The following is a 24,526-nucleotide window of genomic DNA, read 5'->3' as shown; positions in this document are numbered from 1 at the left end:
CGCAGGAGCAACAAGGTTATTCACAGCTTGGTTACCGGTTACTATGCATTACAGTTGCATTACATATTACATTACAGTAATTACAATGGGCAATGGAAGACACAAGGTTTACAAATTTACAGATAAGGCAAAAAGTGTACAAATTTACAAAAGAGCATATTTTACATGTTGTGCAGCGGTGCGGTGGGCTGGATAGTATTAGTGATCATTGTTCTTTCTCCAGTGGATATAGTTGCGTCTGAAGTGTGTGTAAGTTTGTGGTGTCCTTAGGGAGGGTGGTAGGGAGTTCCAGTGTTGGGCTGCTTTCACCTGGAAGCTGTTGCCACCCATTTTGGTGCGTTTGAATCTAGGAACTGTGAGCAGGTTTGCTTTGGAAGTCCTGGTAGGTCTATTAGAGGTGTATTTGCTTATTCTATCGACTTGGTAGCGGGGGGCAGCGTTGTTGAGGCATTTGTGCGTTAGTGAGGATACTTTTAGCAAGATTTTGTCTGTGGTGTTGAGCCAATTATAGGTTCTCCTAATGTTAGAGCTGTGTTCTCTCTTAGGGATACTGAGCGCTGCTCTAAGAACGTTGTTTTGTAGCGTCTGTAATTTGTTGGTGACCTGCTTGCTAGCTCCTACGTAGAGGGCATTACAGTAGTCCAGTTTTGATAATACAAGGGCTCAGGCTAACGTAATGCAGTTCTGGGTGGATAAGAAGGGTTTGGCTGCTCTTATCAGCTTACATGTGTAGGCCGTGGAAGATGCCATAGAGCTAACCTCTTTATGGAAGGAAAGGGAGGAGTCGATGTATATTCCTAAAGTTTTCACTTCTTTGGCTACCTTAATCGGGTTCCCGTCTATAATGAAGCTGGTGTAGTTTGGTTAAGTTTGAGGTGGAACCAAGGATGATGAGTTCAGTCTTGTCATCATTCAAGCATAGACTGTGAGAAGCCATCCATGCCTGGATGATGAGGTACACCCTGTTCACCAAGGCCAAATCATGGTTGTAATCTCCCGTCAACGGGATGAGGATCTGTGTATCATCAGCATAATTAGTGTAGGTGATACCCAGACCATCTAGATCATCAAACAGGGGTTTCGTGAACACGTTGTACAGTGTGGGGGAGACGCATGAACCTTGGGGGACTCCACATGTGATGGGGATGGGGTCGGCGGCAGCAGAGGTGGAGAAGAGCCACATGGATCTGTTGCTGAGGAATGACTCTATCCAGCCGATGGCTTCTTGGGAGGAGTGGGCAGCTGAGTCCAAGTGATTGCATAAGATTTTGTGATCAACTAGGTCGAATGCCGCGGAAAGGTCCAGGAGAGGTAATAAGGCAGTTTTTCCATTGTCTCTAAGGGTGTCGATTTGGGCCTTCAGGTCGATAAGGGCCGTTTCTGTCCCGTGTTGGGGTCTGAAGCCTGATTGCCGAATACCTAGGAGATGGTTTATTTCAAGGTGTTTTTGGATTTGTTGGTAGGCTGTCTTGTCTAATATCTTGAGCAGGAATGGGACGGTGGTGATAGTTCTGTAGTTAGTGGGAATGGAGGGGTCAAGGGAGGGCTTTTTGAGAAGGGGAGGACCCAGGACTCTTTAAGGTTGCTGGGGACGGTACCTGTGGAGAAGGAGGCGTTAATGAGTCTGGTGATGAATGGCAAGAGGTCTCTTGCTGCATCTTTGATGTTTTGTGGGGGGCAAAGGTCGCCCTGACAGTTAGAGGGTTTTAGGCTGAAAATGATTTTTTCCACTTCAAGAGTGGAGACTTTGGAAAAGCTGAAGCGAAAGGGGTTGGGTTAGGGGTGTTGAGGTCTGGGGCGCGGGGCGGTATTAGTGGGGTTGGTTGACTTAGTTAGGGATTCTTTCTTATTTTTAATTTTAGTTTGTAGGCATGTGATTTTATTGTTTAGGCCGTTTTGGACGCTAGTGCACCATTGTTTGTCCTTCACGCAGGTGTCTGGGGTAAGCACCGGTGTTTCCAGTTCTTTAATGATTGTAAACAGCTCATTGGTGCTGGAATTGGATTGTGCAATTCTCTGGTTGTAAGACTCTTGTTTGGCAGCTATGATTTCTTTTTTGTAGTTGGACGTTATTTTATTAAGCACCATCTTGTTATGGTCTGTGGGAGATTGTCTCCAGGCTTGTTCCATTTTGCGTTTTTCTAATCTAAGAGCTTTAAGGTGGCTGGAGAACCATTGGTTGAGGTGCTTTTTCGGTTTACATTTTCTTAGTTTAAGTGGAGCAATGGAGTCTAAGGCTGTGCGCATGGTTTTGTTATAGCTTTCTACGAGGTTGTAGGCATTGGAGGTAGCAGGGAGTTGGTTAGGCGTTGGGAGGATGAGAGGGATCAATTTTTCCACTGTGATATTTTTCTTACTTCTCGTGGGGATGGCTGTGGCTAGCACATTATTGGTGGTGGGGCTTGAAGCTTCGGGGGTGAAGGAGAGGAGATGGTGGTCAGACCATGGTTGTGGGGAGTTATTGGTGATGGAGGCCGCGCAGTTAGAGTCTGCTACCCAGTCGAGGCTTCTCCCTTTGTTATGGGTGGGGCCAGATACATTTTGGGTAAAGCCTAGTTCAGACAGAGTATTGTTGATGAGGGTGGCCTGGTGATCATTGGGGTCTTTAAAGCCTAGGTTAAAGTCCCCTAGGAGGAGGCACTGGGAGGAGTTTTTTAGGTTATTGGTGAGGATGGTGCTGATGTCTTTGTTGAAGGATCCTAAGGGTCTAGGAGGTCTGTAGAGTAAGTGAATGGATATCGTTTGGGACTTGGCAGTAGGCAGTTTAGCTGTGAGTGATTCACATGATGGGAGGTGGGAAGAGGAGTCGAGTCTAATGTCGAGGTGAGTTTTGGCAATTACGGCCAGGCCCCCACCTCTGGATTCTGTTCTATCCGCTCAGAGGATGGTGTAGTCGTCGGGGATGGCTAGCGAGAGTGTTCAAAAAATGCTTCCAGTTGGCATATCATTAGCCAGTCCAGAAATGTTGGTAAATAAGTGAGCTGTGAACTTGGTTGAATATTGGTGGGCACATTCAAAATCCTTTTTTAATAATGTTTTTGTCTGCAGTCTGTATCCAGCAGTGGGTTAAAATACATGAGAACAGACACATTATAAAGGAGCAATACAGCCTCTCTGATGTAGGGATCAGCAATGTTGATAGATTAGAACGGGGCTATGTGCCACCGAATAGAGTGTGTTTTATCTTCAGGTGAGTGCTGGGCTCACAAGTTGAGACAACTGCCTTGATTGATTATAAATTCTTCTTTAATTGAGAACGAGTGGGGAGATGGTGGCGATGGCTTCACTGTCTGGGAACAGGCGTTGTATTACATTGCAGTCTTGGATATTACTGTTGACCTAGGATGATTGTGCTTCTACAGTTCATCTTTCAAGTAAAAGGAGCATCCCCATGCTGAGGTTTCTCAATCTCGTGGTGCTACCTGTAAAGTGGTGCAGAAATGATGCAACTTTTCAAGGGTTTTAATGTGGAGATCTTGGTTCAGTTTGATGTGCAGAACGAAACCGCAGCACTTACTTCCAGCCTTCAATATCTGATAGAGGCAGCTAGAACCGTTTAACAGTATGCCGTTGACTTATTAGTATAGGATGATGTCCAAGGTGTGGGAGTGCCCGTCTGTAAAATCCTCTGGATGGCATCGCGTTAGGAGTGGATTTATAGTTCTCCATTTTGGCAAGCAGGTCTGGGGAAATGAGTTGAACCAGTCAAAGATTCTCCAACCGGTGGGGATAACAGGGGGTGAGGGGAAGGAGCGAGGGTTGGAAACAACAAGCACAATGGAAGGCATTAACCAGATTAAGATTCAAAGGTGCAAAAGTATTAATAAAAAAACAGATAACGAGAATTTTATCACAAAGTTTGGGAATCATGTTTGCATTGCTTTTAATTTAATGAAATGAAACATTGATATAAACAAAGTATTGATATAATTTTCCAACACAAATATCCTCTCTTGGGTTATATTTTGTGCGTTGATTTTCTATTTGCCCAGTGTATTTGTCTCCCAACATGGGGATGGTACTGGAACCTTTGGCAGAGAAAAATGGGCTTACCCCTTAAAATTTGGATAGTGCATGGGGGCGCAGCCGCAGGTGTGTAAAAGCCCCAGAGACCCCAGCCTCCGGCACCTCAACTCAGTCCCCTTTCTTACAAATTGGACCTGGCTATGCTGAATATTTTAGCCCATGGCATACAAGCAGGGAAAGGTGGGTGGGACATATGAAGGAAAGGGGACTAAGGACTATGAGAACTCTAGTCACTACAGTGAGTAACTTTAATTACTCATACATCCCTTCCTCTTTCCTCCATTCTTTTGGGTGATTCCACCGAACAAGACCATTTTGTGGAGCTGTGACAACCTGTCTCATACTTAAGAAGAAGCAAAAACGTTCTTCAGAACTGGCTGCTTGATCTCTGCATCCCGCTTGGAGCTGGTAATCCAAGGAATAGTGCTTACAGAACACAGACAGAGTGCCCCAAGTAGCTGCCCTGCCGAGAACTTCCCAAAAGCATGTCTCTGAAAGGCTCTAGACTTTGCTCTGACCGCATGGGCATGGATCACCACGGGAACCGCCTTACCCATGGCCGTATAAGCCTCTGAAATGGCCTGGACTATCCAACGGGCAATAGACGCTTTGGAAACCTGGGTGCCGGAGACAAGCCCCCAAAGGTGATGAACAACGCCTCAGACTTCCTGAAAGGTTTCGTCTGCGAGAGATAGAACTTTAGCACTCTTTTGAGGTCCAAGAAATGCAAAGTCCTCTCAGCTTCCGACTGAGGGTTTGGAAAAACAGCGGCAGGCAGATTTCCTGAGTCAAATGGAATGGAGAGACCACCTCGCGCAAGAAGTTTGGATGAGTGCGCAAGATGACCTTGTTGTTATGAAAAGTGGTAAATGGCTCACCCACCAACAGCACTGCCTTCAGTGTCACCAGCCTGATGTCTACCGAGGCCATCAGCTTGAAGTGCTTACGCTGCAGAGCCACGAGAACCACTTTGAGGTCCCAGACCGGGTGCAGCCTATCGACCAGAGGAAAAAGCCTGAAAAAATCCTTCTGGTGGGCCTTAACCACTGGGTCGACCGCTGAAAAAATGTGTTCTGGGGAATTCTTCTAGACCCAATGGCTACCAAATAGGTGCTGCAAGTATCAGCACATCGTCAAGGGAGCAGGTAAGGGGTCCAGCCCCTTGGCTTGAGCCCAGTCTTAGAACCTGGTCCACTTGCTCTTGTACTGCAAGCGTGTAGACGGTCTCCTGGCCTCCCGTATGATGTTCCAGTTGTCATCCGAGAACTGGGAATGGTGCAGTCTCAGTTGGTCAGGAACGAGGCCGCTAGGGCCAGACTGGCTGGGTCCGGATGCTCCACTGCCCTGCCCTACTGCGTCATGAAGCCCCTGCTGGGGATCAACAGATGGACAGGTGACTGGGAGCACAACGGCAGCAGATCCGAGAACAAAGCCCACGAGGGCCAGTGGGGCACTATCATGATGAGGCTGTAGCCCACCGAGGCCTGGAATTTGCAGAGGATCTGCTGAAGCAACAGAGGAGGAGGAAACGCATAGCACTTGCGGCCGTGTCAGCAGAGCTGGAATGCGTCCCCTACAAACCCCTGTCCCCGTCCGGCCCAAGAAGCAAACCAGGGGCACCTGGAATTATAGAGGCGATGCAAATAAGTACAGATCCGGAAACCCCATCTGTGGAACAGGGGCAACAAACATCTGTTGTGTAACCCCCATTCGTAGGTGTTGAAACCCAGGTGGCTGAGCTGGCCCGCTAATGCGCTGTTGTCCCTCGGGAGATAGACCTAGGAGATACCTATCCCTTCTGACAGGACCCATTTCCAAATTGACACCGTCTCCATGCACAGGAGGGGGAACGGCTGCCATCCTGCTTGTTCAGGTAGAGCATTGTTGTGGAATTGTCAGTCCTGACCAGAACCGCCTTGTCCCTGATGAGTGGCAGAAAGGCCCTGAGCAGAAGGCCCACCTCCCTGAGCTCGGACAGATTGACAGGCAGGAGAGCCCCCATCCTGGACCACGCACCCTCCAGAGCAGCCCCCGAGCCCGAGAGGGAGGAATCCATTCTCATCACAAGAGTGGGATCCGGCAAGGTGAAGAGGGCTCCCACCGCCACATTGCCGTCCAACAGCCACCACTGAATATCCAGCCGGAAGTACAGGGGGATAGGGATTCAGTTCAACTGCGACCCCATTTCCGGGTCCCAGTTGGCCACCAGGTGGAGCTGGAGCCGTCTCATCTTGAGGCAGGTGTGTTGCACTGGGAGTATGCAAGAAGCCATCAGGCCCAGAAGGTGCTGGAACCACAATGCTGAGGTGGTTGAATTGGCCAGAAAGTATCCAATGACCTTGCGGAGGGACAGGAGCCTCTCCAATGTGGGGAACACCCGCTGCACCACTGTGTCCCAGCACACTCCAAGGAACACCAGGTCCCGAGTGGGAATAAACTGTGACTTCCACCGGGTCAGGGAGAACCCTAGTTGGTGAAGAACATCCACCAGCCATTGGCAGGAGCGCACCGCCCCCTTGGGCGAACTGACCCTCACTAGTCAGTTGTCCAAATAGGGGTAAATGTGATGGCCCTCCAAGCGAGGGAAATCAGCCACTGCATTTATGAGTTTTGTGAACACACGAGGGGCTGAATTGAAACCGAAGGGCAGCACCTTGTACTGGAAGTGGTGTGACAATCATGAACTGCAGAAACTTCTGATTCAGCTGGTAGATGGGGACATGAAGGTATGCATCCTCGGGGTCTAGGGAACACATCCAGTTCCCTGTGCACAGAGACTCGGCTATGTGTGCTGGGGTGATTATCGAAGTGTTCGAGCTGTAAAGATAAGTTGAGGAATGACAGCTCCAGGACTACCCTCAGGCCAGCCAGGTTGTTCTTGGGTACCGCAAAAATCTTGGAGTAGAAGCTGGAGCCTCTGTCTGACTGAGGAACCGGCTCCACCACCTGCATGTACAAAAGAGACAGGATCTCCTGCAACAGCGGCAAGCGCCCTATCAGAAGCACGGGAGGAGAAGAAAAAGGTAGAGGAAAAGGAAGAGGAAGACTGAAGCCCATGGAAGCTATCGAAAGAATCCAAGGTCTCTTGAAACAACACTTCCAGCTGTCTGTGAAGAGAGCCAGCTGACCCTCTACAGGCAAGCTGCGTTCCCTGACCATTATATAATTGATTTTTGGCATCTGAGGCAGGGGCAAAGGAGGCGGGGTGGTAAAAGCCCTGCAATTTCCTCTGCTGCTTCCTCCTGTGGTCACTGGGGGACCTGTCTGGCCGCTGAGCACTGCGGCCCCTAAACCCCTTGAAGCAGCTGAAGGCACAGGTTTGAAGTTGGGTCTACTCTGGGTCTGAAGGAAGGAATTGTGCCCTGGTTTGGTCAGGATGGCCAAGGACTTAGCGGTCTGCGTGGGGATCTTTTTTGTCAGCTCGTCATCCGTGGACAAATAAAAAAGGGCTGGCCCCTCAACTCAAAAGGAAGATTCAGGATCCTCTCCTGCACATCCACAAAGACTTGTGTGGCATGCATCCATGCCATCCGTCTCATCTGTACCCCCAGGCACAGCCCTCTGCTGGCTGTGTCTATGTGGGAGACCGAAGACTTCATGAGGTCCTGTGAAATGGCACAGGCCTCTGCCATACTGGCCTTGACGGAGACCTGTCCCTCCAGAGGGAGGTCAGGCAGGAACTCCCCGATCTCCCACCACAGCTTCTGGTTTGCCGCAGCTAGAAAGGCATCGGTGCTGGCCTGTCGTAAGTGCAGCCCGGCATTGAGATAACAACGCTTGCTGAAAGACTCAAGGGCCTTGTCTTCCTGGGAAAGACTACTTGCTGTGGCACCTGCCGTGGACAACGAGGACAATGGCATGGAATACAAGGAAGCTGCCACCACAACTGAAGAGTGTGGTTGAGGGTGGGAGGCCAAGAGGTCTGGCTCCACATCAAAAAGCCTAAAGCGACTGTCCAATTTCTTGTTCATCTGGGCACTGGCAGGGGACTTCTCCCAGACCTTACTCGCCACTGACAGGACAGTAGTCGGATCGCTCTGCATAACGACCTCAGAGGTGGCACCAGTAGGCTGGACGCCCTCGGCTACGGAGCCGGTAGTCATTTTGGATCATGCTTCGAAATGACTCCTGGAAACAGAACATGACGATCCCTTGCACACTGGTGCAGAAGAGGAGGACAAGCTGGATCGCCCCTCCATGAACCATCCAGAAGAGCCTCTTGGACCCTGTGCCTGGGAGCCAATAGCCTTAGCGGGATCAGGTCTGTCGACGGATTGCCCAGTAGAGCCCCTCTGCGTGGGAGCCAGTAGCCTTAACGACCTTGGGTCTGCCAGAACCAGAATCCAAGGTACCCTTCCTGTTGAAAACCCCCGGGAACAAGTCTCTGTGCTGATGGGCCTAGCTAAACAAAGGGCCTACCTTGTCTTGACGTGGGGTTCCGGCGACAAACTCCTTAAGATGACCGTGAGCAGAAGAATGGAAGATCTCCCGCCAGCGGAAAAGACGATTCTTCTAGGCTTGGTGACAGAGAGAGGTGCAAGCCACACACATGTTCCAGCAGTGGTCGAGTCCCATGAACTCAAGACAGAGCACGCGGAGGTCCGCGGCCGGGAACGAGCGATCGCAGGATGCACATCTCGTGAAGCCTCCTGCAGCCAACAAGCACTGGGGGAAGACAATGCACCAAAGGGAGGTGAAGATAATAAAAAAACAAAGAACGGTGAGCACGTGGGAAGTTGAAACAGTTCCTGTGCCTAGCTGCCAGGTCTGACACTCTGTGCAGAAAAACAGAAAAAGGGACTGAGGTGATGCACCAGAGTGCCGGGGCATTCCCACGCGTTGGGGACGCCCCAAAGGATGAAGGAAAGGGGACAGGACGTTTGAGTATGTTCAGTTATGCAAAGCCAATCAAATTAAATTTGCATATTTCATCAATATGCTAATTTCTGTTGATGTCACTAGCCATTTGGCATGTTAATGAGCCCCCCACTTATTATTTTAGGACTTGAGCACTGTGTGCGTCTTTGGGTGTTAGTGAAGCTTGCATTGCTGTTATCAGTAATTTATATTCAATAATTCTTTATTTTGGCGTTCACCCTTAAAACGTCACAAATACAAACACCTATCATGCACGTAAATACATTATCAGTATAGAATTCATGACATGTTCATAATACAATTACATCTATTAACCAATATCTCATACATAAGGGGCTCGGTTCTCTCATTAAGTGACAACTACACATGCCTAAACTCTACACTATGAAAGCAGCATTGCCCGACCATTAAGCCCCCTCTAGATTAAAGTGCTAGTGCTTTCTGAACTCTTTACAATACCTGGACCTGTTGTTCTCCAATTTTGCAAAACAATCACGCACGCATCATCTCCCTCAAACATACAATTCTAACAGAAGAAGTTTCAAACACATTACTTTTCCTCGATATCTTTAATAGTTGCTTATGTAAACGGTATCAACCTTTCCTTCTCTAAACTAGGTTTTCAACAAACTGCTTGTGTTATAGCCATGTTCAACATTAGTGAAACCACTATGGCACGATTTCAGGCCACGTTTACATTAACACATTTACCTCTAGGATTCTTCAACACCTTAAACTCTTCCATTCATATACCCCTAGCCAGGGGCGTTGCTAGGGGGAAATGGGGCGGGGCTAAGGGAGCTATAGCCCCTGATCTTTTGGTTGTAGCCCCGGATAGAATCTCAGGAGCTACTGCCAAAAGACTAGCTAGCCCCCAGTCCCAACAGTTCCGACATCAGCTTAGCCCTGGGTCTTTTCCAGACCTAGCACCTCCCCTAGCTAGTTAGGTCTGGGCTCTTCATACAATTAGCTATAACTCTGCAAGATCTTCTAGAGCTTTATGCCTAATCGACCGAGTGTGATACAGGAATTGAGCTTTTTTTTAACTAAGATCGATTAGGGATCTACATAAATGTGCCACCTCTACCAAGGTTCTAGTGCCTGCTGACCGAAGTAGAGGTTTTAAAAGCTCCGTACACGGGACAAAGGAACATGTTATAGGTGGTGGGTGGTAGGGGCAGACATGCTGTAGCTCTTTGGTGTGTGAGGGAACCATTTACTGGTGTTTCCCATGCAGTAGCAGGTCTGTGTGCAGAGGCGTTGCTAAGGGGGGGCTAAGGGGGCTGTAGCCCCTGGTCTTTTGGTTGTAGCCCCGGATAGAATCTCAGGAGCTACAACCAAAAGGCTAGCTAGCCCCCAGTCCCGACAGTTCCGACATAAGCGTAGCCCCGGGTCTTTTCCAGACCTAGCAACACCCCTGTCTGTGTGTGTGTTGGAATTGTACTGTGGCCACCCATGGCTTAACTGCTCTGTCTGTGTAAGTGAAGCTTGTGATGCTTTTGCCCAGACTGTGCATATGCTCTGTGTGTGCGCGCGGTGGGTGTTTGGCCTGCTGCTGCCCAATTCCGTACCCATATAATGTGCGTGTGTGCTAGGACATCCTGCTGTACCTTTCAGTATGAGAGGGAATCAAGGGAACCTTTGCCACTATGGCACCTTTTGCGTCTCTCTCTCAGCGTTCTCTTGCTCATCTTTCCATGGTTTTTCTCGCTTGTTGTGATTCCCTTTCCCTGCATCCCTTTGGTTCTAGTTTTCAGTAAATGAACATTTCCTTTCGGTGAAGAAACAATGACTATGGATTTGGAGTTATTGGGAGCCAGCTTTGGCAGAGGGTAATGAATGGCACACAAATCTCTTTCCTTTTTAGTTTTGGAAAATGTTCTAAAACAGATTTTTGATTAATTGAAACATGGGAATGCATTAGGACGTGCTATGTTAAAGGACTAGTTATAATAATATTTGATAGGATTGTTTTATATTGGTAACATTTTAATATTGTTGTTAAATAATTTTAAACTGGGATGTTCTATTTTTGATTGATGTTATTGTTTTGTTTTCTGTCTATATCAATAATTTATAAATTTGCGTAAGGTATCATGTTTACCAAAAACACTAAATAGATAAAAAATGTAAAAAGAACATGGAGAACAAGGGTAGTCTGGCGCTGCTCAACACTTTCTGAAAGGCAGCTGATGGCGTGGCATTGGAAATCACATGGTGAAATGGGTCTTGTGCACACCATACCAGCATGTGACTCATCTGCTCGGGAGATGGAAAGGGAGAGTTTAGTCTATGGCTCTTTTCCAACTTTACTGAGTCCTCCAACAAGTGGCGGATTAAAGAAAGAACAGCCGTTATGAGAGAGACATTGCCCTACAGTAGAGCAGCGCTTCTGGGACATAGATATACCATGACAGTACCACTAAGGAGAAAAAAGAAGCTCTCCTCATTCTCCTTCACAACAGACTCAGCCGACCCACGAGAAATGGGGCATCTCATGTTAACACATCTCTATCGTGCCTACCACTTATCCCTACTGACTGGTCAATCATAGTGACCATCCCATATCACATTCTACCTTTACTGCCCAGCCTCCAGGCCCAAGTTAGACCCATCAAGCTCTAATACTATGGCATCAATAACTTCTCAGATGAAGCACTTGAAGAGCATCTTATCACTGGAACGTTGAAGCACATCCATCCTGAAGCCAACTTCAGCACTCTGCTCGAATCACACAGTGACACCCTGAGAGTGAATGGAAACACTCACATCCTTCTGAAGCTGCAGTCCTCAGAGTCTAAGTCATCAGCCCCTTGGTACATGAAGACCTACCCTTCTGCAAATGAGGTTACCATAACAAAAGTGGCATGAAGGCACTATACATATCCATTTACACTACAAACAATACATATTCTTGCACTAAACCCAATACGAGCACAACCTGGAAGAACTATAGAACCACTGCTCAGCAGGACATACACTCTTATTAACACAGGTAAAGTGACATCAAATAAATCAACCACAGCCAACACCTGAAACAGAAGAACCTTACGCAAAGCAGTCATGCGATGCACTAAACCCAACACAGATCCAACATTCCACGAGCAAATATCAACCAATTCTCCGTCTGCAAAATTGTCACAATCAGACAGCACATTGAAAACACCAAGAAAAGCTCCATCGCTGTGCTATACCTCCTTGTGAGTGGGAAGCTTTCTTACATACTCAAAAGCCCTCAAAGACAGCCCCTAAGAAGATGACAACATCCCATCCACTGTGTGAAATCCTCCTCTAGAGAAACACTCCCATATCTTCTCATCATCAGCAATGATTTCCTCACTCAAGACGCCGTTTACAAGCTTGTATCACGATAATCTATAATGGTATGATTCATTCCTCTCTAACCACCGGCTGGTACAGATGGGCCATTCTAGACCACAACATCTCCCAGTGACATGCAGAGTGCCTCCACATTCCATCAGTTCCCCAGCCATCTTCAACCTCTACATGGAAGCCCTGGGCAGAGTTCTCCAGGATCTATTTATGTCCCAACACTCAGGCCATCCTGGATGTGAAGCACTTTCCTGAACCTCAGTCCCAACAGAGTAGTGCTTCATTACTAACACAGGGCCAACATGCAACTAGGGGGTGTGTCACCCTAGCTCTGCACCACGGTTACACCGAGGGGATTCGGTATCAGGGATAACCTCTCCTTCAAGTCCCACACAGCAGTCTGGTGTCATCTTTCTATCGCATAGAAATGAAAAGCCTACATGCTCGAGAAAGACTTCGGAACAACTGTCTAGGCTCCTACCCTCTTCCATCTAGATGGCAGCAACTCCTGGCATTGAAATGCAACCCAGGCACCCCCAAATGAGTACGGGTAGCACACAGCTCCTCAAAGGGTAAAGAAAGTATGACCATATCTTAGCAACCGTGAGAGGACAATGCAGGTTGACCATCCAAGCCTGTGTCTTCTTCAGGACTTGCTGCATGACTTATACGTCAAAAGTCATCTCCTGCTGAGGAGCATCGCACTGTCGCATGGAAAGCATTGCAGCACTGCTTACATAAGTGTTCTCCCACTGTCCCGATGCAAGTGGCACCGCTCTGCTGTGTGGTAGAGCCCCATCGAAATAATAACCCACTTGTTGAGAGGAGCTGCTTCTGTGCCTTTAAAGGACTGCTCTCCTGAAACGTGCCGATAAAGAATGCTGCTTTCAAGCGAGGGAAAAAGGTTGAGGGCAGCCCACATTCTCCAGCAGTATGCACTGTACAGTACCTGGATCCCATTACACACAACATGCTACGACACTATGCATACCTAACACGATAAAAGCTGCGGCGGATTTGAAAAAATGTAGGCCTAATTTTCATAGCCACAGTGCAAGGCTCAGGGCCCGATTCATGTAATATTTGCCCAGTTCGAAGTGGATTTGCACTGCTAAAAACGGACTTTGCACTGCCGACACAAACCCTGATTCACGGAACTGTGCAAAGTGTATTTTTGCCGTGTAAAGTCCGGGCAAAGACATTTTGTACTGCAAAAATGACTAAGCGCCGACTTTGTCCGGCCTTTGCACGCCAAAAATACACTTGGCAGAGTTCCATGAATCAGGGTTTGTGTTGGCAGTGCAAAGTCACTTTTCAGCAGTGCAGAGCCACTTTGAACAGGGCAACTATTCCATGAATCGGGCCTGTACTAGACACGGTACTGTGGCATGTGTGTTTGATATCTGAAATGGCTCATTCTACTCGAAAACTATATACAAAACTGAAACCTGTTGATTGTAAAACAGCAGCCAGACAGGTCGGCTATGACAGTGTTTTGGTTTTCTTAGACCACAACAACGCCTTGAAGCCGAGCTCTCCTGAAAGCGGTTGGAGTGACAGGGACCTTTCACCCACTGAACCTCACACGCTTCTCTTTCATTCAATCTGTGTGTTTAATCTTTTATGTTGCCCTTATGCTGATCCATCAACGTTACACATTTTGAAGCGCTCTACAATTTGTTTCCACAAAAATAATTACTTTCTTTACGTTTTGCATAGGTCATCGCAGATCAACGCGCCTTTTTACGCAAAATCTCTCAACAAGAGTCTTTTTCAAATTGCGCGAGCAGCTGCGGCGCCGACGTATCAGGGACACGCATTTGCACTCTGGCCCCGCCGCGCCTTGCGCATCAAGCCCAAGCAGGGCAGGTGGGAAGCGTGTGATCGCAGTAAGATGACATGCCTTCAATGCGCTCGTGCACGGGAGGGAACAAGCGAACAGCTGCATGCATTATGGCGTGGCACATTTGGGTCATTCCGCTCTGGATTATCCATTACCTCGCTGCTTCCGGCTGTGCACGTGCATCCTCTGCACATGGAGATTAACTGGAACAAACTCGAGCGTCTTTTCTCCTTTGCTGCTACTGGCCTTGAAAGAATTACCTAGGATCAAGCAGAAAAGGACACGAGATTGGCAACGGCATTTTTCAAGGCGCAGCAGCTTTCTCTTTCTAAAGATAGGTGAACGCTATGCTAGGAGGCTTTTGCACTGCGCCAAGTCATTGCTCCAGTAAATCTGCACAGGTAGAAGGAGCCAGGGAAAGTTAAGAGCAGGCTAGGGCTGGCCCATTGGGCAACAGGGCAATGCCTGAAAGACTGGCCCAACATTCTAGTTTGGGGCACATTTTTTTGGTCAAAGTGGACCCGTTTTTTTGCCAAAGAGGCCGAGTTTGAGTAACTGCTCTGTTATACAATGCTTCTAACCAAACTTTAAAGTGCACTATTTGCATTCAATTTTACCAACCCCCCCTTTGAATAGTACACAAACTGTCTTCAAGAAAAATAGTCATTCCAATTTGTTATCGAGGGACACTTTTTCACTGGTGCCCGTACCAGTTGGACCCTGAACAAGAGGATTGGAAAGAGGGAAGGCAAGGGTGGTGCGATGGAGGAAGCGTGCTTTGTGACAGCATGGGTGCATGTCAGTCCAGTTAGTGGGACCATCCTTAATAATGCAGAAAAGAAGATGGGTGTTCTGAAGGGTTTGGGATCAACTGGACTGTGGTCCGAAGCAGTTTTGGAGATTAGGAAATGAGTTTAAGGGGCCTGAGGTGTGCTTCAAGTTTGGTGGCGTATTTGCCCGGGCGTTCGTCTACATTTTGCCTCAAGGCGACCACCAGAATATAAACTCTGGGACTGCCGAGCCTGAGTGCCGAGTAAGGAGGCCTAGTGCAGAATAGACTGTGTGCACAGGTAAGTGTGGGGAATAGCAAAGGGAAAGCAGGGATTGGCTGGGACAGACTCACTACTACTAAATACAAGGAATGACGAAAAAGGAAAACATATAACCATGAAGCATGCTTTACACTGCGGTGAATTAGGTCATTATTAAATGGTGTATTTTGAAGCATGGCCACAGGATGAGGGGATGTTGTTATGGGCATAGTAGCATTTTTAAAATTGGGAGAATATCATACTTTTTAGTTCTTCATAATAACATTTGTGCTGGGGGTTGGGAAAAAGAAAGCCTATCGGGTACCACTGTCCCCACTCACCCATGTTTCTGAGGTTTTCAGAAAAACGAATTTAGATTTACACACATCATTTGTTCTATGTAAATTACACACACATACATCTCGGAAAGGTCCGATATTCAGCTGTTTGCATTACCGAATGGGGGTTGGGAATAGGGAACCGTGTGCGACCGGTGCCCCCACCTGTATCTTTTTTTATGTAGGTTTGGGAGCATTTAAAAAGAAAAAATACATTCAGATTTTTCCATTTCAAGTTGTTCAGTCTAATGTATAAATGTTACATTTTTACATACAACTGTATCCATTTCGGATGTTCACTACAACACACGATGAATGCACAGAACCCTGTCAAATATTTGCACATGGCCCTTAGTATTAAGTGGTTTCCTTGAATCTACAATATTGTGTGTTTTTACAAATGCTCCTAACTGCTTCTCTGTGTGTGCCCACAGTGACGCCCACACAGCAATCTGTAATGCAGAGCGGCCAGGAATACACACTGCAGGCGACAGGCATGCTTCCTGTGGCCTGCAATTGAAACCAGCATGTGGAAAACGTCATGGTTAACATATACTTTGCTTACGCAGCTCTAAAAATAAAAAAAACCTCTGAGATATTGTTTATGTCTACTAGCAACCTAAAAAGGAACCGGTTTCTCCAGAGGATATGAAAATCCAACCTATCCAACAATGTACGAAGGGTGAAGAAGAGCGGTTCCTCGAGTTCATACACACGGAGCGGCTTCTTGAGAAAGGGCGAGCACGTGGGCTAATATAATAACTCTAGCAAAACAGAAAGGTGATGGCTGGAAGGTTTTGAATTAATCATAACCACGGGCAAAGCTCTGCGCAACCCTCCAGACCATCGTTTTTCAGCCTGCCAAGCCATTACAGAAGGGGAAAAACCATATGCAAATCAGGCTTGGTCCTACCCCAAAAGGGGCAGTCCAGCCCGAACTGCTAGGTCACATCCCTTCTGCACGAGACCACAAGCATCCCCAGACATGTTTCAGCCTTTTTGGGCGTCATCAGTGAGGAGTAGTTTGGGTCTCTAGGCCCAGCAGACTCAGGACCCACGTCTGGGCATACCCGTCCCACTCGGGGTGACTTTAGCAAAACAGAAAGGTGATGGCTGGAAGGTTTTTAATTAATCATAACCACGGGCAAAGCTCTGGGCAACCCTCCAGACCATCGTTTTTCAGCCTGCCAAGCCATTACAGAAGGGGAAAAACCATATGCAAATCAGGCTTGGTCCTACCCCAAAAGGGGCAGTCCAGCCCGAACTGCTAGGTCACATCCCTTCTGCACGAGACCACAAGCATCCTCAGACATGTTTCAGCCTTTTTGGGCGCCATCAGTGAGGAGTAGCTTGGGTCTCTAGGCCCAGCAGACTCGGGACCCAGGTCTGGGCATACCCGTCCCACTCGGGGTGACTTTAGCAAAACAGAAAGGTGATGGCTGGAAGGTTTTGAATTAATCATAACCATGGGCAAAGCTCTGGGCAACCCTCCAGACCATCGTTTTTCAGCCTGCCAAGCCATTACAGAAGGGGAAAAACCATATGCAAATCAGGCTTGGTCCTACCCCAAAAGGGGCAGTCCAGCCCGAACTGGTAGGTCACATCCCTTCTGCACGAGACCACAAGCATCCCCAGACATGTTTCAGCCTTTTTGGGCGTCATCAGTGAGGAGTAGCTTGGGTCTCTTGGTGCCTTTCTCCAGCAGGGATTTGATTACCTGCGCAAGGAGCGGATCTGGACTCTTCAAAGAGAGATTCCCTGGTGGATTGTCGTGAGGCCTCTTCCGGAAAGGAAGACAGTAGCCGTGGGCTATGATCTCCAGAACCCACACATCTGAAGTAATGGCACGCCATTCTACAAGATGCTGCGCCAGCCTTCCCCCAACCGGCGAACCATGGGACATAGCCTCATGACTGAGCTGAAGCGCATGCGGCAGTGCCTGAGGGCAAAGAGGCAACTGCCCGAGCAGCCTTGGCACCTCAAGTACCTTGTTTTCCACCTCTGGTACTCCTACGGTGGCCCCTTTGACTTGCAGCTCCCCTCGATCTACCAAAGGAAGAGTAGTATCAAAAGCAACCTCCCCTCCATTGCTGTCCCCTGGGACTAAAAGGCGGAGGTTGGCGAACTGCAGCGCTCAATGACTTCGCTGCAGCTTTGGAGGTCTGCAACCTCTCAAGGCTCTCGTCAGCCTTGCTGCCAAAAAGATGTTCACCATCAAAGAGCTTGTTGAGGAGCCGGGCTTGTACATCAGGAGCAAACCCCGACTTCCGCAACCACGCAAATCTGCACATCACGGTGCTCGCCGCCATGGTCCGGCTGACACAGTCTGCCATGTCCAGACCCGACTGAACGGATTCACACATGGCATCCTTGCCATCCTGAATGAGGGCAAGAGAGCCATCCCGTTCCTCCCCTTCGGGAATACGTTCAGCTGCCAAAGACACACAATTCCACAGAGTGTGAGTGAAACGTGCTAAGGCACACACAGAGTTGGCTGCCTGTAAAGCCATACCCCCTGAAGAAAACACTTTCTTCGCCCAGCCATCAAAACGTTTGTCGTCCCTATCAGGAGGGATGGTTGGGTACGACGCCTACTTTGCTGGGGTCGTAGCCGCCTGCACCACCAAACTCTCCGGAGTGGGGTGCGTAATCAAGTAGCAGGGGTCGCTACTGGCTGGATGGTATTTCTTTTGGCAACGACTTGCTTACAGCCGGGAGACTCTCCTGAGCAGTCCAAGCCGCCGCCACCACCCTTCTCTGTAAAGCCATATGAAATGGCAGCACCGGGTCAGTGAGTGGACCTTGGTCAAGGATATCTGTCAGGTCATTCTGCAGAAAATCCACTGGTGGCACAGCCCACCCCAAGTACTCCGTCACCTTCGACATGAGTCACCTATACGAAGATTCAGCATGCGTACCAGGCTCAGGCCTGCCAAACTCAACCTCTGGGGAGGTATCAAGACCACTGGCGTTGTGCAAAGACTGACGCAGGTCTTCCAACTGGCTATGACCAGATAACAGGTCATCAGGAACCTCATCAGGAACCAAACCTACCTCAGAGATGTATTCCAGAGGCTGGAAGAAATCCCTGGAAGAGGGCACAGAAAAAGGCTCAAATACAGGCCTTATCGACTTCTTCAAGGCCTTCCTCTGGTAAAGCCTCCAAAAAAGGCGTCGAGGGCGTCGACAAAATCGACGTCGAGCGTGGTGCCGATGGCTTCAACAAAGACCTCGAGGGTGGTTCCCCGAGCGTGTCCTTCGACGGCCTCGGTGCAGAGGACTTCCTCGGAGGCGGAGCCTCGAGAGAGTCCCTCGACGGACATGGCACCGATGGCTTCGATGTCTTCTTAGAAGACCTCACAGGCTCTACCAGTCTCGAGGGCGTCGAGGACCTGGACCTGGAGCGGGCATGGCTAGAGCAATCCACCTTGTCCGACCGGGACCTCGAAGGTTCCCGGTGATCGCGCCGCCTGCCCGAGCCCGAAGGCGTGCGAACGGTGGCTTTAGCGCGTTCCTTGCCGGTTTCTCTCGAAGGCGCGGATGGAACGGAGCCCTGCGACTTGAAAAATCACCAACATTTCCTTACGAAATGCGTCCCATTCCGCAGGAGTGGAATGCTTAGTAGGACAAGTTACCTTCCGTCTGGCGGAGTCCTCGGACGAGGACGGGGAAGGCGCTTCCGCGAGTGCCTCGAAGAGGCAGAGGAATGGCGGGAACCACTCCGGGACCAAGACCCCCTGGACTTACGCCAACGATGCAGAGAGTCGCCCCTCGAATCGTTGGTCGAAAGCTCGACATTCGGGGCTTGGAAACCCTACCTACGGACAGCTTCTTCTTTCGCTCCCGCAAGGCCTTTGGCGTCAAAGACTGGCATTCATCACAGTCATGGGTGGCGTGGTCCTCGCCGAGGCACCAGAGGCAGACATCGTGCCGGTCCGTAAGTGACATCTTGGAACCGCAGTCCCGACACTTCTTGAATCCCGACCGCGGGGTAGAAGAAGCCATGATAATTTCACAAACCAAGTTCGAAGAACCGAAAGAATCTTAAAAACCGAGGCGCGCCAAGATCTCCGAATCGAACACGTTCACTGAAAAAACGGAACTGAGGCTACGGGCGTCGTGTGTCCTACTTATAACATCCGGTGATGTCGGCTCGACGGAGGCCCTCGAGGACAGCGTATCGACGTCATCGACGCAGATGCCAAAAATTTTCCAAAGCAGCACAGTTGTGGTGATTACCTTTCATAGATGTGGAATACGTCGGAGGAACCAATCCCTTCGAAATGGACGAAGAAAGGAAGTGTTAAATCAGAAAAAAGTCGGATGCCTCTAAAAGAGTGGCACAAAATGGAGAATATTATGTAGCATTAGAGTGCTATGGGGGGACACTGGCGCGTCGACAGGCTAGTTGGTATTCTTCAAATAGCATAAAGTAGCTTAAGATGTAAGGCACCGACTCTTCATGTTGTAGTTGTCCTTTTAGCCAAAGTGATCTGTAATATTGCACTACCAAAACAGTACGTACATCGACCTTCCTAAGAAAAGCATCCAAACACTGGCCAAACGCTGCGTAAGTGGGCACCACTGGAGCTCACAGGCACATGTGAATAATCAGGGGGCTCAGGGCAAGGGAACAGGTACAATATGCAAGTGTGTGACAGCAGCCCTTGCAGGAAAGAAGCGAGGCAGCCTGGTGCCACCTCCACTGACAGTCCCCCCACCTACAACACTATAGGGGGGACCAGCAACACAAAGTGACCTGGCAGGTACAAGTGTTAGGACAGGAAGGGAGGACCAAGGCCACACCTATGTGTGGATGGCCGTCAGCGCCAGCCAGAGGGGCATGAAGCCCCTGGAAGCAGACATGCCTGAGGCATGAAAAAGCGAATATAGTGAGAGAACTGGAAGGAGGAAACCAGTTCTCTGTGGTACTCCGAATGGAGAACCACTGGTCATTCTGCACACGCAGAGGGCTGCTTCTTCTTTTCCCAATCCCACCCGCCCCAATGGAAAGGAGAAGAAAATAATAGGGCAATGAACGGGGCCCAAAGAAGCCATGGGAAGCAGTTGGCGGCACAGGCCAGGTAGATGCCACTGGCCCGGTGCCCAAAAGATAACAGTTGTTTAGCATTGTGTGTTTGTTTTCGATAAATACGCTTACCAAAATGTGTTATGAGGATACTGTAAGCAATAAAAATCCACATCCTTTTTATTGCCAACCATAAATCTATGCTTCCGGTCGTCATTTCACAACACCACCCTGGTAACAGTTGAGCCGGCTCTGGGCTCCCCAGATTATGCAGACTGTTCAAAATGGAGCGGCATCCTTGCCATCCTGAATGAGGGCAAGAGAGCCATCCCGTTCCTCCCCTTCGGGAATACGTTCAGCTGCCAAAGACACACAATTCCACAGAGTGTGAGTGAAACGTGCTAAGGCACACACAGAGTTGGCTGCCTGTAAAGCCATACCCCCTGAAGAAAACACTTTCTTCGCCCAGCCATCAAAACGTTTGTCGTCCCTATCAGGAGGGATGGTTGGGTACGACGCCTACTTTGCTGGGGTCGTAGCCGCCTGCACCACCAAACTCTCCGGAGTGGGGTGCGTAATCAAGTAGCAGGGGTCGCTACTGGCTGGATGGTATTTCTTTTGGCAACGACTTGCTTACAGCCGGGAGACTCTCCTGAGCAGTCCAAGCCGCCGCCACCACCCTTCTCTGTAAAGCCATATGAAATGGCAGCACCGGGTCAGTGAGTGGACCTTGGTCAAGGATATCTGTCAGGTCATTCTGCAGAAAATCCACTGGTGGCACAGCCCACCCCAAGTACTCCGTCACCTTCGACATGAGTCACCTATACGAAGATTCAGCATGCGTACCAGGCTCAGGCCTGCCAAACTCAACCTCTGGGGAGGTATCAAGACCACTGGCGTTGTGCAAAGACTGACGCAGGTCTTCCAACTGGCTATGACCAGATAACAGGTCATCAGGAACCTCATCAGGAACCAAACCTACCTCAGAGATGTATTCCAGAGGCTGGAAGAAATCCCTGGAAGAGGGCACAGAAAAAGGCTCAAATACAGGCCTTATCGACTTCTTCAAGGCCTTCCTCTGGTAAAGCCTCCAAAAAAGGCGTCGAGGGCGTCGACAAAATCGACGTCGAGCGTGGTGCCGATGGCTTCGACAAAGACCTCGAGGGTGGTTCCCCGAGCGTGTCCTTCGACGGCCTCGGTGCAGAGGACTTCCTCGGAGGCGGAGCCTCGAGAGAGTCCCTCGACGGACATGGCACCGATGGCTTCGACGTCTTCTTAGAAGACCTCAGAGGCTCTACCAGTCTCGAGGGCGTCGAGGACCTGGACCTGGAGCGGGCATGGCTAGAGCAATCCACCTTGTCCGACCGGGACCTCGAAGGTTCCCGGTGATCGCGCCGCCTGCCCGAGCCCGAAGGCGTGCGAACGGTGGCTTTAGCGCGTTCCTTGCCGGTTTCTCTCGAAGGCGCGGATGGAACGGAGCCCTGCGACTTGAAAAATCACCAACATTTCCTTACGAAATGCGTCCCATTCCGCAGGAGTGGAATGCTTAGTAGGACAAGTTACCTTCCGTCTGGCGGAGTCCTCGGACGAGGACGGGGAAGGCGCTTCCGCGAGTGCCTCGAAGAGGCAGAGGAATGGCGGGAACCACTCCGGGACCAAGACCCCCTGGACTTACGCCAACGATGCAGAGAGTCGCCCCTCGAATCGTTGGTCGAAAGCTCGACATTCGGGGCTTGGAAACCCTACCTACGGACAGCTTCTTCTTTCGCTCCCGCAAGGCCTTTGGCGTCAAAGACTGGCATTCATCACAGTCATGGGTGGCGTGGTCCTCGCCGAGGCACCAGAGGCAGACATCGTGCCGGTCCGTAAGTGACATCTTGGAACCGCAGTCCCGACACTTCTTGAATCCCGACCGCGGGGTAGAAGAAGCCATGATAATTTCACAAACCAAGTTCGAAGAACCGAAAGAATCTTAAAAACCGAGGCGCGCCAAGATCTCCGAATCGAACACGTTCACTGAAAAAACGGAACTGAGGCTACGGGCGTCGTGTGTCCTACTTATAACATCCGGTGATGTCGGCTCGACGGAGGCCCTCGAGGACAGCGTATCGACGTCATCGACGCAGATGCCAAAAATTTTCCAAAGCAGCACAGTTGTGGTGATTACCTTTCATAGATGTGGAATACGTCGGAGGAACCAATCCCTTCGAAATGGACGAAGAAAGGAAGTGTTAAATCAGAAAAAAGTCGGATGCCTCTAAAAGAGTGGCACAAAATGGAGAATATTATGTAGCATTAGAGTGCTATGGGGGGACACTGGCGCGTCGACAGGCTAGTTGGTATTCTTCAAATAGCATAAAGTAGCTTAAGATGTAAGGCACCGACTCTTCATGTTGTAGTTGTCCTTTTAGCCAAAGTGATCTGTAATATTGCACTACCAAAACAGTACGTACATCGACCTTCCTAAGAAAAGCATCCAAACACTGGCCAAACGCTGCGTAAGTGGGCACCACTGGAGCTCACAGGCACATGTGAATAATCAGGGGGCTCAGGGCAAGGGAACAGGTACAATATGCAAGTGTGTGACAGCAGCCCTTGCAGGAAAGAAGCGAGGCAGCCTGGTGCCACCTCCACTGACAGTCCCCCCACCTACAACACTATAGGGGGGACCAGCAACACAAAGTGACCTGGCAGGTACAAGTGTTAGGACAGGAAGGGAGGACCAAGGCCACACCTATGTGTGGATGGCCGTCAGCGCCAGCCAGAGGGGCATGAAGCCCCTGGAAGCAGACATGCCTGAGGCATGAAAAAGCGAATATAGTGAGAGAACTGGAAGGAGGAAACCAGTTCTCTGTGGTACTCCGAATGGAGAACCACTGGTCATTCTGCACACGCAGAGGGCTGCTTCTTCTTTTCCCAATCCCACCCGCCCCAATGGAAAGGAGAAGAAAATAATAGGGCAATGAACGGGGCCCAAAGAAGCCATGGGAAGCAGTTGGCGGCACAGGCCAGGTAGATGCCACTGGCCCGGTGCCCAAAAGATAACAGTTGTTTAGCATTGTGTGTTTGTTTTCGATAAATACGCTTACCAAAATGTGTTATGAGGATACTGTAAGCAATAAAAATCCACATCCTTTTTATTGCCAACCATAAATCTATGCTTCCGGTCGTCATTTCACAACACCACCCTGGTAACAGTTGAGCCGGCTCTGGGCTCCCCAGATTATGCAGACTGTTCAAAATGGAGCGGCATCCTTGCCATCCTGAATGAGGGCAAGAGAGCCATCCCGTTCCTCCCCTTCGGGAATACGTTCAGCTGCCAAAGACACACAATTCCACAGAGTGTGAGTGAAACGTGCTAAGGCACACACAGAGTTGGCTGCCTGTAAAGCCATACCCCCTGAAGAAAACACTTTCTTCGCCCAGCCATCAAAACGTTTGTCGTCCCTATCAGGAGGGATGGTTGGGTACGACGCCTACTTTGCTGGGGTCGTAGCCGCCTGCACCACCAAACTCTCCGGAGTGGGGTGCGTAATCAAGTAGCAGGGGTCGCTACTGGCTGGATGGTATTTCTTTTGGCAACGACTTGCTTACAGCCGGGAGACTCTCCTGAGCAGTCCAAGCCGCCGCCACCACCCTTCTCTGTAAAGCCATATGAAATGGCAGCACCGGGTCAGTGAGTGGACCTTGGTCAAGGATATCTGTCAGGTCATTCTGCAGAAAATCCACTGGTGGCACAGCCCACCCCAAGTACTCCGTCACCTTCGACATGAGTCACCTATACGAAGATTCAGCATGCGTACCAGGCTCAGGCCTGCCAAACTCAACCTCTGGGGAGGTATCAAGACCACTGGCGTTGTGCAAAGACTGACGCAGGTCTTCCAACTGGCTATGACCAGATAACAGGTCATAAGGAACCTCATCAGGAACCAAACCTACCTCAGAGATGTATTCCAGAGGCTGGAAGAAATCCCTGGAAGAGAGTGCACAGGACAGGCAAGCATGTGACACCCCAGGATATATCACGAATACCCAAAATGTGAACACC

The 24,526-nt window shown here is 49.5% G+C and overlaps 1 protein-coding gene across 5 annotated transcripts in view; it reads right to left on the bottom strand.

Annotated features, from left to right (window-relative positions):
* Window positions 1-24,526, bottom strand: part of INPP4B (inositol polyphosphate-4-phosphatase type II B) — a 3,177,224-nt gene that overhangs the window by 959,687 nt on the left and 2,193,011 nt on the right. For all 5 annotated transcript variants that reach the window (XM_069631181.1, XM_069631178.1, XM_069631177.1 and 2 more), the window contains one exon: window positions 14,236-14,340. In XM_069631181.1, the coding sequence (XP_069487282.1) occupies window positions 14,236-14,340 (105 nt within the window). The remainder of the gene's footprint in view (window positions 1-14,235; window positions 14,341-24,526) is intronic.

The sequence above is a fragment of the Ambystoma mexicanum genome, chromosome 6q (genome assembly GCF_040938575.1).
Source record: "Ambystoma mexicanum isolate Mex_15411 chromosome 6q, UKY_AmexF1_1, whole genome shotgun sequence".
Classification (NCBI taxonomy): domain Eukaryota; kingdom Metazoa; phylum Chordata; class Amphibia; order Caudata; family Ambystomatidae; genus Ambystoma; species Ambystoma mexicanum.
This window is presented reverse-complemented; position numbering and strand designations above follow the sequence as displayed.